Source organism: Lytechinus variegatus, chromosome 4 (assembly GCF_018143015.1).
Source record: "Lytechinus variegatus isolate NC3 chromosome 4, Lvar_3.0, whole genome shotgun sequence".
NCBI classification, from domain to species: Eukaryota; Metazoa; Echinodermata; class Echinoidea; order Temnopleuroida; family Toxopneustidae; genus Lytechinus; species Lytechinus variegatus.
Window position 1 is genome coordinate 11,560,985 of NC_054743.1, and position 14,822 is coordinate 11,575,806.

The 14,822-nt window shown below is 37.8% G+C and overlaps 1 protein-coding gene across 1 annotated transcript; it reads right to left on the reverse strand.

Annotated features, from left to right (window-relative positions):
- Positions 1-4,746: 4,746 nt before the first annotated feature.
- LOC121413388 (histamine N-methyltransferase B-like) lies at positions 4,747-12,971 on the reverse strand. The gene is made up of 3 exons (XM_041606185.1): positions 12,643-12,971; positions 6,057-6,383; positions 4,747-5,455 (listed from the first exon to the last, which is right to left on the reverse strand). Exons 1-3 carry the CDS (start codon positions 12,851-12,853, stop codon positions 5,106-5,108), a joined length of 888 nt encoding a protein of 295 aa, XP_041462119.1. The 5' UTR covers positions 12,854-12,971; the 3' UTR covers positions 4,747-5,105.
- Positions 12,972-14,822: the final 1,851 nt, after the last annotated feature.

Here is a 14,822-nt window from a genome sequence, read left to right on the forward strand (position 1 = left end):
CTCCCAGGAGATCGATACTAGTTATCATGGCTGACGCTGTAAAGCACACAATGATACACTAGTCTGTATTTACAAACTATGTAATAGCTTCTTGAAAGTTTAGGCAGAGAGAGAGAGGGGGAGGGGGGTATATTGGGACTGGGGCGTTTCTAGAGGTCGGGATAAGAACAATTAATGAAAAGAAGTATTCTAATAGCTAAATCTAATTACCTCACAGTGGCAGTAAAATATTTTTGTATGAACATGCTGATTCAGTATTCCTTGTTTCTTTTTCCTTTCTTTCTTTCTTTCTTTCTTTTTCTTTCTTTCTTTTCTTTAAGCCTCCGGGAGCCCATGATTAAAGTACACTACAATACAACACACTTAGGCCCCAAATGATTTCAGCATAGTCTTGATGAATACGCCTTTTTAACCATTGAAAAATCAAAGACTAATAAAAGAACAGGAATGACTGCAACATGTCAATATTTTAAATTCTTGGTGGTTAAATGGTTTCATGGTAAGAGAGGAAAGAAAACTACAATATAAGGGAGACTACAAGATAAAATGCTGCAGCATTATGGGTAACAAAATCAGGAATTATGGAGCTATCATAGTTAGACATTGACTTGAGCTCATGCTGAGTTACATAATTATTTTTAGACGCCGAACATGGCGTATGGGGTAAAATTTCTGTCAAAATTTGCGAGTGAGCAAAAGTTTTGACTATAAAAAAAAAAACATTTTGATTTTTTAAACATAAAAATCAGACAATGGCATCATAATTTACATCAGTATCATACTTTGTCAAAACGGTATCATATTTCATCGGCTTTTCTCCTTTTAGAAATCTTGTTTGTGGAAGACTTGGGGGTAAAGTCCTCCAGTGACACACCCTCCCCATCTATAGAAAAAAATGTTTATATCTAAATAAGTAAAGTAAAATTCACAGAGCAAAATGCTTAAAGTTTTAAAATCAGATAACAAAATAATAACGAAGTTATTGAATTTTGAAGTTTATCAATATTTTGTGAAAACAATATTATTATATGCACATCGTCATGAATATTCATTAGGTGGGCTGATGATGTCACATCACCAATTTTCTTTTGTCTTATTTTTTTTACATGAAATCATAAATGTTTCATTTCCATACTTGTGTAAATGATGTGTCTTCATTATGATGAAATAAGTTGCGGCAATAAATAACTAATGCACTTAATCATTTGTCAATTCAATTGTTTTAGTTCTTGGTAGAAATTTTTTGAATAAACCTAATTTAATATAAAAAAAGTACAAAAGAACAAATGGGGATATGACATAATCAGCCCACCTAATGAATATTCATGAAGACTTGCCTAGAACTGTTTCACCGGAATAATGCAAATCTTTAAAATTCATTAACTTCGTTATTTGTCATCCGATTTTGATCAAATTTTCAGCATTTTGCTCTGTGAATTTTACTCTATTTATTGAGGTATAAATATTTCCAGCCTCGGCCATCCCTTTAAAGATAATTATCACAAATCAATTTTTACAACGACTGAAAAGATGATGTTGGTGTTGTGTATTACTTATGAAGACATATTACCATTTTTTTTTCAATGTAGAAAGAGGAGTCAGGGAGTCTGACAAACCCGAGTCCCGTAACACAATTATCAGCATCGGTCATCGTAGAACATGTTTGCTTATGATTGATTGCCTTGACTACAATGTACAATCAATCCTGAAAATCAAGTGTACGAGTTGGTAATTAGACGAATTGGCATTTGACCAATTGAAAATAAACCGAAGATCAGATACCCCCGAGATCTCAGGGTCTGAGGTACATTATTATAAGTCCATGGAGGTACGAAGCCTAAGGTCTGAAATAAACGACTAGGCTCAGGCGAGCGCTCGATCGAGCATACGCGTGCCTGGCTCGCTTTCTGAATAGACGAGTTTATGATATCTACTTCAAACGGTAACAAATAAGTATTCACGCGGAATACTTCGAGACGGCATATAGAATAATTTTCTCGCTACTTCATTTTCCATTATGGAAGACCTCTCCATATTCACATTTCTTCGTGCCTAGTTTCTGAGTGGTCGTATTTTACAACATTCCCACTGGTGATCCTACCACGTTGCAACTTTGGGGGCATATTATAAACTAGACTTCACCCCTCTTCTCCCCTCTCGAACAACTGAATGATCTTGTACACATTGGACCGGACTTTGCCATCCAGACGGCTAGGCTACATGGTCAAATAGACTACCATAAAGTTAGGAAGCCAAACCGCTCTTTAATAGTTAATTGACAAAGACTGACGAAGTAAACAAGATATGATATTAGGGATACATTATGACACACCGCTACAGTGTTGGCAAATAATCGCTTCTTTCTGATTTTCTCCTAAAAAGAAAATGTATACAACAGACCAGCAAGTTGGTCGGACAATAGTATACACCATCTATTATCATGCTATCTGGAACTTCATCTTATTCTTGTCAAAACAATATTTACCCAAAATTCCGTGATACGAAATGGTCCAGGCCTAACTCTCCCCTAAATAAAACATGATGCCCCCTTTGTCTAGTTTATGGCTTATCAAATTTATTGTCGATATCCCAGTTGCAAACATCGCCAATTTTTTTTCGTTCAATCAAACCATGGAGCTATTAACAGAGGATAATGTAGGAATAATAACAATCTTTATTATGTAAATACAAATTTCGTCCCTATTTGAAACCACAACATTTTTTTTTTCTCGGGATGTCTTGAAAGTATCCTCGACAGACAGGGATTTGAATCATGATCAAACCATCTACATCGTCATCACAATCATCATCGTCGTCTTTTTCCATAACTTCGCCATCATAATCATCATTATCTTCATCGTTATCATCATCATCATCATCATCATCACTATCATCATCACCATCACAATAATAATAGGCCTAATAATAATAATAATAATCATCATCATCATTACTATCATCACCACCACCACCAACAACATAATCCTCTTATTATCATAAGAATCATCATTGTCACCATCATCGTCGTCATCATCTTCAAAAACCTCATCGTCATTGTTAAAGTTTTCTTCTTGATTAATATCTTAAGTGTGATCTGCTGTTATATAAAATTTTTAAGCATTTTGCTTCATAGATCATGTAGGAATAAAAACAATCGTTATTATGTAAATGCAAATTTCGTCCCCATTTGAAACCACAATTTTTTTTTTCAGAATGTCTTGAAAGTATCTTCGACAGACAGGGATTTGAATCAAATCAACTTAATAGTTTCAAGCATATAGGCATAATTGCATTTTACATCTCGTACAAATAGCAGGCAGCAACGATAAAACATGAAGGCTTTATCGACCTGCACGTTATTTCTTTTATTTAAAAGAAATGACATGCGGAAAAACCTGGCGAGACCCTAGGATCTTTCGTTCTGGTGAAGAAGAAATATAAATTCATCCCCGACTCAGAATAAATATTTGCACAATCCTGTATACATAGGTATAGAGATGGAATGGAAATTAGGAGATACAGAGAGAGAGAGAGAGAGAGAGAGAGATACAAAGCGTGGATATAAAGAGAGAGAGAGAGAGAGATCGCCCATAATGATGTATCTCACCTATTCCGAACACGAACAAGTTATAGTTCAAGTTCAAGTCAGATTCAATTTTCAAATCATAACAAGAGACATAAAACATCCACTCATTAAAAAAAAATATCACAAATTAGCATGCGTAATAAAAACAAATAATCTTTTTACTCTTACCTTTTCATCAAAATGAGGTAGAGGTGTATGATTGACGTAATATATCCATAAAGAGAATCCCCCCATATTAAAAAAAACAATGGAGCTTGCCATGACTTGGATTTCTCAAGAAAAGAATCTTGCAACACAAATGATGCAGCAAATTTGTAAAGTTGAATAAAACAAATATGAATCTCATTTGTTCTTATTATTTAACTGGATGTATGACCACAATAAGATTAATTTGAAGTTTATATGAAGATTTTTTTTCCGTGCAATAATTGGAAAGCGTGCGAGCGAGAACGGTATGAAAACATTTACCCTTGTCGACATGTAGGTGGCGCTAACACTTCGATGGAATCTCTTTGATTGCGTATTATTGGAAAACGAAAAATACGCTGACGAAAACCGACTAGCTAAAAGTGATAATTTCAATATTAAATCAATGGTTATATTCATAAAAAAATCTATAAGCAACATATACATCAATGTGAGGGGGGGGGATGGTATACAATGGCCGTAAATTCAGGGGGAGGGCAAGCCCCAGGGCCCTGGGAACAATTAAAAAGGTTTTCACTAAAAAATGGAAGTAAAATGGGTTCATTGGTCCCGACAAATTTGAAAAAAAGGCGTTAAACTACAAAATGAATCTGGGTTTTTATAATAATGCGGGAGAAAACGGATTGATACCCATGTAAATAATGAGTGCTTCAATTACAAAATTATTTTGGCCGTCTATAGCTCTATAGTAGAACTGTCATATTAATCTGGTCATTGGGTTAATCTTCTCTGAAACGATGCCCCAAAATGTTCTTCTCATCTTGTCCTTGTGTGGCATTTTATGAACTATACTTCCTGGTTACTTGAATAGAGCAATCTAAGTAAGATACCCAAATCTAATCTTCGTAAGATGAGAATATAACCATGATAACGATCAACAATCGTCTGAAGATAATTATCTTTGCCATATCGAAAAGCGATTCTTTGGCAAACAGTTGAACTTTGATAATATCGCAGGAAACGTAACTATGCAAGTTATATCAGATTCATCATAACCATTATTTAATCTCCTCCCTGTTGATACTATTACCGGAAAATATAATCCATTCCAGTAATTGGTGAAAATACTAAGCGGTATTGGTAAAGCATCAAGATCATAATGTATAGGTGGCAGTCCACCAATAACTTGTAAAATTTGCATCCAGGCGGTCACGATTATTTCATAGAATAATATTTATGTATAGAAGCTTGCCTGTTACTTAAACGATTCAACCATACAGCTTCAAACTTGGTCCAAGTTGACCATATGAATAACATAAGACTTTTGAGTGATATGGCTTTTATAGTAGAGGAGTTGTAATCATAAATGTAATTATTTTGAGACAAGAAGTATTTCATCATGGGCAGGGGTGAAAACACGTCCATTGTCATCCTGGGTCGAAATTGAACGCCAAAAAGCCATCAGGTCATCTAGTATCGCAGAGGGCGCTGTTTGTCGAAAATATGCTGTCTGGGTGCAGAAGTCCATGAGTTTGTCTCCAAATTCTGACTGGTCTTTGAATAATTCAGTAATGTCCCATTGGGCGGATATGTCGACAGTGGTGACGTTATAACCTTGGCTTTCAACAAACTCTCTTACAGTCTTTGATGACAGTCGGTCGTTTGATTGTGTGCTCTCTGACAGCCACGATAACTTGTGGAATGTTTTGCTCATGAGGCTATCTGCAATATTTGAGAAAAAAAGAGAATCAATAACTGAATTATCCATGTTAAAAATCCTATATTAATCATTCCTTGCTCCATACTCCAATTTATGTCAGTTGTTTCTCAGCATGGGATCAGGACTGGTGTGACGTTGGGGTAGGGTGGAAGACAACTAGAATGGCCTAGTATACCCCCTTTGAAAGCCAAAACTCCCCAATTCCTAATGATTCAGTTGGAAAAACAAACAATATGGGCTGTATTCCCGTCCTGTTAATCGCTATCTTGCCTTTATCTAGTGCTCTGAAGCCCGGACCTAACCCATCAAATCCATATGTCCTCAAATTTGTCTCTTAGAACCTTACACTCCTGCAAATTTTCATGACGGTTGGAATGTCGGTCGGGGCGACCCCACTGATCTCTCCCCTTAGTGGAGAGATCAGTGGGCGACCCCCACTATTGTTGCCCCAAATGAAATCTCCGTATGCATATACATGTATTTCAAACAGAAAGAAATACACGAAAAGTTAGAGGGAGGGAATAAAAGAAGAAGGGAATCAAGGGATGTTGTTTTCCAGTCTCTGACCGATTTCCATTTTTCATCTGCCTTATTATTACTTACCGTTCTTACATACGATGATGATAAAACCATTGTCTTTCATCATGGATGTCATATGGGTGAAGGTCGTTTCAAGGTCACCGGTGTAGTAGAGTGAATGTATGGATGTGATAAGATTGTACTTTTTCTTCGCCAATGGACTCCCAGCAAAAAACTCAGATAATGGACCACCGAACCCATGATAGGAGACAGAGCCTTTCCCATTTGTATTTAAAGAAGAAACTCTATCTTTAAACGTTTGTAACATGCCTTCATTGGGATCCACAGCCACATTGCATATTGATGGATAGTAAGATTGCAGACTCTTTAGGAAGTGAAATTCGTGAGGACCTGTAAAACAGAAAATAACAAAACAAAAGGATAATGTAGTTCATATGAGACTAAAATGTCAATACAATGATATAAAGTTAGGGACGTGTACAATTAATGTACACCGGAGTAGTATAAGAACGTCTCCAGCGTCATGACGTGAACTCATGAATATTAATGAGGGTCATGAATACATAATGATGGTGTCTTGACCGTCATGACGTCATCCGAGCCCTAGCCTTAACCCTAGCCGTAACCCTAACCATAAGAGTACCAGCAACTGTATCCCTACCCCAAACCCTAACCCTAAATGTACCAGCAACCCAAACCCTAATCTATCGATGTCACCGACGTCAGTCAGTGTCATCATGGACGACATCGATAATAACATCGTTGGATTGCAACAGGGAAGTGCAATGGAAGGGGTACGACCACGATATGATATGGTATGGGCAGGGGTAAAACAAAATGATTAAAAAAACAAGGAGAGTTCTATGACATCATACTCGATATAGTCATCCATGAGACAATTGGATTGCGACAGGGGGGTGTAATGGAAAGGACAGGAACGTGATGGGACATGAATGAAGGGGTAAAACAATAGGTTAAAAAACAAAGAAACCTCTATAAAGGGTGGAGAAAAACCGTGAAGGTAGTGTAGATAGACATTCTTTCAAGAATCATTGGAAAGAGAAAGGTAAAGGGTCATTTGAATCCCACAATAAACCTGGTGAGGGAACATATGCAAGCAAGGACAAAGACACTAACAAGAATCAGGCTAGTGGGGGCACAGAATCAACCAAAATGTCTGAGAGTCGTAGTTCAAAAATTTGTACCCATTGTCATAAATCGGGACATTTGAAAGAATCATGTTGGAAATTGATTGGAATGCCAACCAAAGTTGAGAAAGACATGGGTTTTGTCAAGCAAACAAGTGTTCCCTCGATGGAGTTTGTTCCATCAGAGCCTATTCAAGATGTTGAGAGTGTTTCTCTGGTATTTGCTGATAAAGTCAAGCAGGTTGATGAAAGCTTCAGAAGCTTTTTGTATGATGGTGAAGTATCCCCCTGTTCGACTGCTGCTGCTGGTAGGTCAGTGATGATTCTTGTGGATATAAGGGCTGCACAGTCCCTGATAGTGCCAGGGGATTTGGCTCTTCCTCCGGAGAGTTCAGAGAATGCCAAAGTCTTATTTCAAGTTATTGGCCCAAATTTCATGTCGGTTCCTTTGCATAAGGTCGACTTAAAGTGTGACCTAGTTAGTGATCCTGTGACTGTTGGTGTCGTTCCAGAATAACCCATGGAAGGTGTTTATTTCTTGTTAGGTAACGACTTGGCTGGAGATAGAGTTGCTGCATCTCCAGTGGTTTCTGAGAAGTCGGTCGAGGTAGCTGTAACTGAATTGTTGCAAGAAGATTTTTCCATGGATTTTCCCTAGTTTTGTTGTTACTTTGTCTCAGACTCGTAGAGCTGAAAAGGATGATGCGGATTCTGCCGATGTAGAGGAGAGTACTGATGTCTGGTTAGCTGAAACCTTCAAAGATTTGAATGGGGATAGTCTGTGTTGAAGGCTCTGTTGCTAACAATGATAGTTCGTTTAATAAGTCCTCCCTTGTACAGGCACAACATGAAGACCCAGAATTGAAAAGCTTGTCACAGAAAGCATATTCTGAGGCTGAGGCTGATAAGGTTCCTGAGTGCTTTTATGTCAAAGATGACATTTTGATGACAAAGTGGAGACCTCCCCGGAGACCAGCTGATGAAGATTGGTGTATAATTCACCAGGTAGTAGTTCCTCCCTGTTACAGCACAGAGATTCTGAAACTGACTCATGAGTTAACTATGGCAGGTCAAGCTGGTATTTGGAAGACACAATATAGAATTATGAGGCATTTTTATTGGCCTAAGACATGTAAGACGCACAAGGATGTGGTGCATTTCTGTAAGACATGTCATACATGTCAGATTATTGGTAAGGCACAGCCTACTATTAAGCCTGCTCCATTAATACACATTCCTGCATTTGATGCACCTTTTACTAGGGTTCTTGTTGATTGTGTTGGACCCTTACCCAGAACGAGGTCGGGTGACAGATTTTTCCTGACGATTATGGACTTGTCTACACGTTTTCCAGAGGAGGAGTATCACTGCAAAAACAGTGATAGAGGCGTTAGTGCATTTTTTCACTCGGTATGGTCTGCCTAAGGAGATTCAGTCTGACCAAGGGTCACATTGCATGTCAGGTATATTTCAGCAAGTTATGAAGGAGTTGGGAATAAAGCAGATCAAGTCCTCTGCCTATCACCCACAGTCAAGGAGCGTTAAAACGCTATCGTCAGGCCCCGATGACCATAATTAGGGCTTATTGTGAAGACTATCCCGATGACTGGGATAAAGGGATCTCATTCCTACTGTTTGCAACTAGGGATTCTCCAAATGAGTCCACAGGTTTCAGTCCATTTGAATAGGTATATGGTCATGAGGTTAGGGGCCCCCAAAGCTTATCAAATAAAGAAATGTTTATGGTTCAGGATGATGATGTAAACCTTCTAGCCTCTGTGTCAAAGCTTAGAGAAAGGCTCTCAAAAGCTTGTGATGTGGCTTAGGAACAATTGAAGGTGTCGCAGGGAAAAATGAAAGCTCAAGCTCACAAAAATGGAAATGAGCGAAGTTGGAGACAAAGTGTTAGCGTTATTGCCTTTTCAAGGTGAGCCCTTGAAAGCTAGGTTTAGTGGTCCCTACATAGTCAAAAAGAAAGTGAATGAAGTCAACTATGTGATCAGTACCCCTGATCGAAGAAAGTCTCAAAGAGTTTATCATGTGAACATGTTGAAAGAATACTTTGAGCGAGAGGCTGGTCAGCCTATAGGTACAACACAGGTCAAAGGAGAGAAGAAACATGTAGATGTACATGAATATGATTGCCCAGCAACCTTCCGAAGGTTAACAAATCAGGTAATTGCTGGGCTTGACAATTGTGTCGTATACATAGACGACATCCAAGTGTACAGTGATACTTGGGATATTCATCTGAATCATTTGAGAGCACTGTTTGACAGACTGTATAAAGGCAACTTATAATAGTGAATCTGATGAAGAGTGAATTTGCCAAGGCAAAGGTCACATATCTTGGTCACGTTGGTCAGGGGCAAGTGCTACCAAGAGAAGCCAAGATACAAGCTATCTTAGACTTCCCAATTCCCACAACTAAGAAAGAATTGCTCAGATTCTTAGGTATGAGTGGCTTCTACAGGAAATTTGTTCCAAATTACAGTAGTGGTTAGTCCTCTGACAAACTTGCTAAAGGCAAGGGTGAAGTATGTTTGGTCTGACGAACGTCAGAGATCATTTGAGAAATTAAAGGCCATTTTGGTGAATGAGCCGGTTTTGGCAGCTCCAAACTTCACAAAGCCATTCAAAGAAGCAATTGATCCATGTGATGTTGGAGTAGGAGCAGTATTGCTCCAAGAAGATGAAGAAGGCATCGAAAAACCAGTGTGCTACTTCTCTACGAAACTCAATCGGTTTCAGAAGAAGTATTCAACTATTAAAAAGAGGCCCTGAGTCTCGTAATAGCCCTTCAGCAAGTTGAGGTGAATCTATCCAATGAAGAGATTACAGTCTATAGCAGGGGTTCTCAAACTTTTTCTTTGAAGGGCCAGATTAGACTCCAAGTAAACCTGAAAGGGCCAGGGTGAAGTGGATACTTAGAAAAAAAATGTGCGCGAAGTGCAAAGATCCTTCCGGTCGGGGTCCTAGATGCTCTCTTGTGCAATCTTGCCCTTATTTTTGGAGCATTCAATCCAACAACTTTGTAACAGTTTCATATGTTTTGACTGTCATTACTTTTATTATGGTTAGGTCTAACATGGATACCCAATGTAATCATATTGAGCTATGTTTCATATTGTGACTTAAAAATTATTTTTAAAAACCCAGAAGGGTATCGCGGGCCGGATTGAGGAGCTCCAAGGGCCGGATCCGGCCCGCGGGCCGCAGTTTGAGAACCCCTGGTCTATACAGACCACAATCTTCTTGTGTTTTTGGAGAAATTCAAAACAAAGAATCGACGACTGTATAGTTGGAGCCTAATGCTCCAACCATTTTCATTGAAAATTGTACACATAAAAGGAAAGAATGTAATTGTTGATGCTCTTTCAAGAGTATAAAAACTGAAATTATTTATGCTTTTGACCAAGTGTGTCATTAAAAGAAAATGTCTTTGATGTTCATTTATTTAAAAATGTTTGTCAGAACTATACCTTTGTACACGATAAATGTAAATGATTTATCGGAAAGGAAAGGGTAATCTTAACGAAACCTTTACTTAAGTAAAGCTTTCTTTCCCCGGGGGGGGGGGGGTGTTATATATAAGTCAAATCAGGACATCGATGTAAAACAGCAATTCAGCTGATCTTTTTATCCTGTATAAATATTTTCTAATAAATAAATAAATAAAATATATAAGTAGAATTGTAAGAGCGATTACATTCATTTTATTTAGTTATTTTCTCTTTAAAGATATTCCTAGCATAGAATAGTTAAGAATATTCAAGAATGTCTCAGTAAGGCTCTATGGTAAGGCTATGTTAGACATGTCTATTTAATAGGCTGAGGAATTTTGTTATTTCTGAATAGAGATTGCTTAACTCACTGAGGTCATTCAAAAATGTTCTAAAATTAGACTACTTTAAAAATTGCCTGGATGTTCTATTTGTAGACAATACTAGAAGCTTCCAAAATAGTGAATAATTTGTATATAAGCTTGCAATTTCTTCAAGCACATCACATCAGATCAGAACTCAGAGTTTCACGCCAGAATTTATATCAGAGCATTGTTTATTTCCAACTGGAAAACAACATTTTGACGTCTGTGAAATTATTTGCACGCCATCAATGAACTGTTTGCAGATACTTTGAGAGAAGAATTCTCAGTTCTTATTGAGATCATCAACCTGTTTTTAATGAACGCTTTTCAACCCATGGATTGCTGAAATTGACAACATCGTCTTCACAGACATTTCAACTCGTTACAACAGGGATCCTCTCACATCTCTGGTTACAGTGACTCTTATTCATAGTGCTTCAACATCAATTTCATCACCGCCATCATTGTGAACTTTAATTTAAGGAATTTTCGCCAGTCAACTTGGATACTATCTGGATCATAACTTTGGATTATAATCAGCACTTCAATATATGCAAGATTAATATTTATTTATAGTTTGTTTAGTGATCTATATAATTCCTGTAATAAAATAAAAGGAAATCAAATTTAAAACTAAATTTCCATTGTTATTTGTTGCAGTATCGTAACATGATATAAAGTCGGTTAACAGCTTTCCTATGCCAAATTTGCAATAAATTATAACCAAGTCATCTTGGTTACCATGGCTACAGCAACAGACAATCTGAGAATAAGAAGTGGCTGGGATGGGTGTGTATGGGGTGGAGCACCAATTTCATTCTACAAACTCTATTACGAGTGGTGAGTGTGTAAGTGAATGAAGCGAACGAGCAGAACAAAAATCCGAAAAACGCAAAACACAATGACGGTGCTGGGGGTCCATGTTACTTGGGAATTTCTGCGTGTCTGTCTCCCTCTATCAGGAAGCCTTGATACCTAAAGGTCCCATTGTCCTAATGGAAGAGGGGTTACGGGAGTGCTGAAGCACCCCCAACATTTTCCTTGGGTGTGCTGCGTGTATTATTTTCCATAGGCAGCACCCCCTGGAATCCTGATAGGTATGACATACCTGCATACTTGATAAAATACCAAAATGACTTTCATTTTGGGTGAAACTTTTTTTTTGCTTGCCAAATTTCTTGGGACATAATGATGACCTTCCTTAGGTGAAGCTTTTTTCACGTGAAATTTATCGGGACCAAAATTACCTTCATTCTTAGTTGAAACCCATTTTTGCTCGTCAAATCGGCATCAGCAATTCAGCACCCCCAGTAAAAAATCGTTCCCATTCATGTTTCCATCCTAATTTTGCACAATTTTTTTAAAATGTTCTCCACTTATTTCATTACTTACAGATTTAAATACATAGGCCTATACATAATGAATACATGACCAAATATTATAAACAAACCATTTACCTTTTGTCCATTTCTTTTGATACATGTTATATGACCCTATTTAGAGCCCCTTCATGATTAGCCAATTTTCATGAACTCATGATATAAGGTCAGCGTTTTTTTCTCCATTTACACCGTGTTCTCAGCGATAGAATGAATAGTAAATAAATAATTCAATAATAAAAATAATTTCATACCTTCGCCGACTCCAATCCCTAGTAGACTAAATTCTTCATCGCGGCCAAATACATCAGTGAGCATCTTTACCACATTGGCATCAAAATATTGATTCACCTTTTCTAAAACAACATCCTTTTTGGCGAGCTTGAAGAAAACATTGTAGTATGCGTCTTCATATCGCTTCGGATCCTCTGTCAGAGGTTTAATATTATAGATATCAGCAGACATTTCTTCCAACCTGAACTGAAAATATAGGCATACGGCCGAAGCAGTTGAGGGACTGATGCAGAGCGCTCCGGGATCTTAGTAGTATAAAACATAAAGAAATTCAATGTCAATGGTGGATTTGTAGCCTGCTACACTATTTCGTATGCGGTTTTTTTAAATATTTGTTTTTACTTTATTTCCGGTCAATGCGGTCATGGTCGTTTGAGGACACGCAGAAATTTCCGTTGACCTACTTTCCTACAATGAATTTGACATTGGCATAGTCATCATAGTAGGTGCACTGAATAAAATGGTAAAGGTTCCTGTACGCCGAAAATCTACTTGTTTTTATGTAGTGACATGAAAGATTCTTTTTATTTCCATGTCTTCCCCTCATATGTCCTTATTCATTCGTCTCCTCCTTCTTTTATCCCTCCTTTTTTTCTTTCTTTCCCTTTTCCCTTTTTTTGCTCCGCCAATAGGGGGGGGGGGGGGGGTTCCCTTCGGCCACCTGGATCCACCTATGCATATGGATAACAGTGGACATCTTGCTGTCGTTTCAATGGGTTACTTTCAATTGGTCTAATGACAACTCGTCTGCTATCATTTGGTCTACCATTAGTTCGTCCACTATCCACATGGTCTATCTACCATTTTGTTATTATTATTATTTGTTTGGCGTCGCCTGTGCCTGGGAGGCGAAAAGCGAACTGAATCACTGTGACCCGCAGGTCTCTCCTCCCCATATAAGTGATTGGGGGAATGCAGGTCTAATAACCAGTTGGTCCCATCGCCATTTATTCCATATGCCATTTGGTCTAATTGAACTATGTGTTAATTGGGCAAAATTAAGGAAAATAAAATTGATATTAGACCAACTAATTATGAGACGAAATGGTCATAGACGAACTGGTGATTAGACAAGGTTATGACTGGACCAAATGGCTATTGGACCATCATTGGTTGTTAGGCGAAAGTTAATGGACATAATTGCATTAGACTAAATGAATGTAGGCCCTGTTGTGAGTGGAGGAATTAGCAGCAGACGAATTGGTTTCAACCCGCATACCGCCCAGGCAGGCAAAACAAATTCAGGACGAAATTGGCAACGTCGTGAATTTTGTCGTGAAAAATTCGCGACGAAATTCAAGATGAAATTGGTGACGTCGTGAATCATCATCATCATCATCATCATCGTCAACATCATCCTCCTCCTCATCGTCATCATCATCTTCCTCCTCATCGTCATCGTCATCTTCATCATCATCACCATCATCATCATCTTCATCCTTATCACCTTCATCATCACCATCATCGTAATCATCATCATCATCCTCCTCATCATCATTATCCTCATCATCATCTTCCTCCTCCTTATCATCATCAGCACCATCGTCATTATCATCATCCTCATCGTAATCATCATCATCATCCTCATCATCATCATCATCACCACCACCACCATCAACATCACCATCATCTTATCATAAGAATCATCATTGTCACCATCATCGTCGTCATCATCTTCAAAAACCTCATCGTCATTATCAAACTTTTCTGCTTTCTCTTAAGTGTTTTGCTGTTATATATTTATTTTAATCATTTTGCTTCATAGATAATGTTGATGTAATAATAATAATTATTATTATGTAAACGTAAATTTCGTCCCTATTTCAAATCACATATGTGTCATTAAATCAAGCTAAAACACTTTTTTTTCTTCAGGTATCTTGGAAGTATCCTCGACAGACAGGGATTGGAATCAAATAAACTTGATAGTTTCAAAGCATATGGGCATAATTGAATTTTAGCAGGCAGCAACGATAAAACAAAAATGCCCTTTTTACACAGGATTTTCTTAACCCCGTACTATCCTTAACCCCGTACTATTTTTTTTCCTTTTCACACATGTCAAATTGTTATTGCTAACCCCGGATAAGGAATGCTTGCTTTTTACACACGAAACTCGCTAACCCCGGACTAGTGGTTT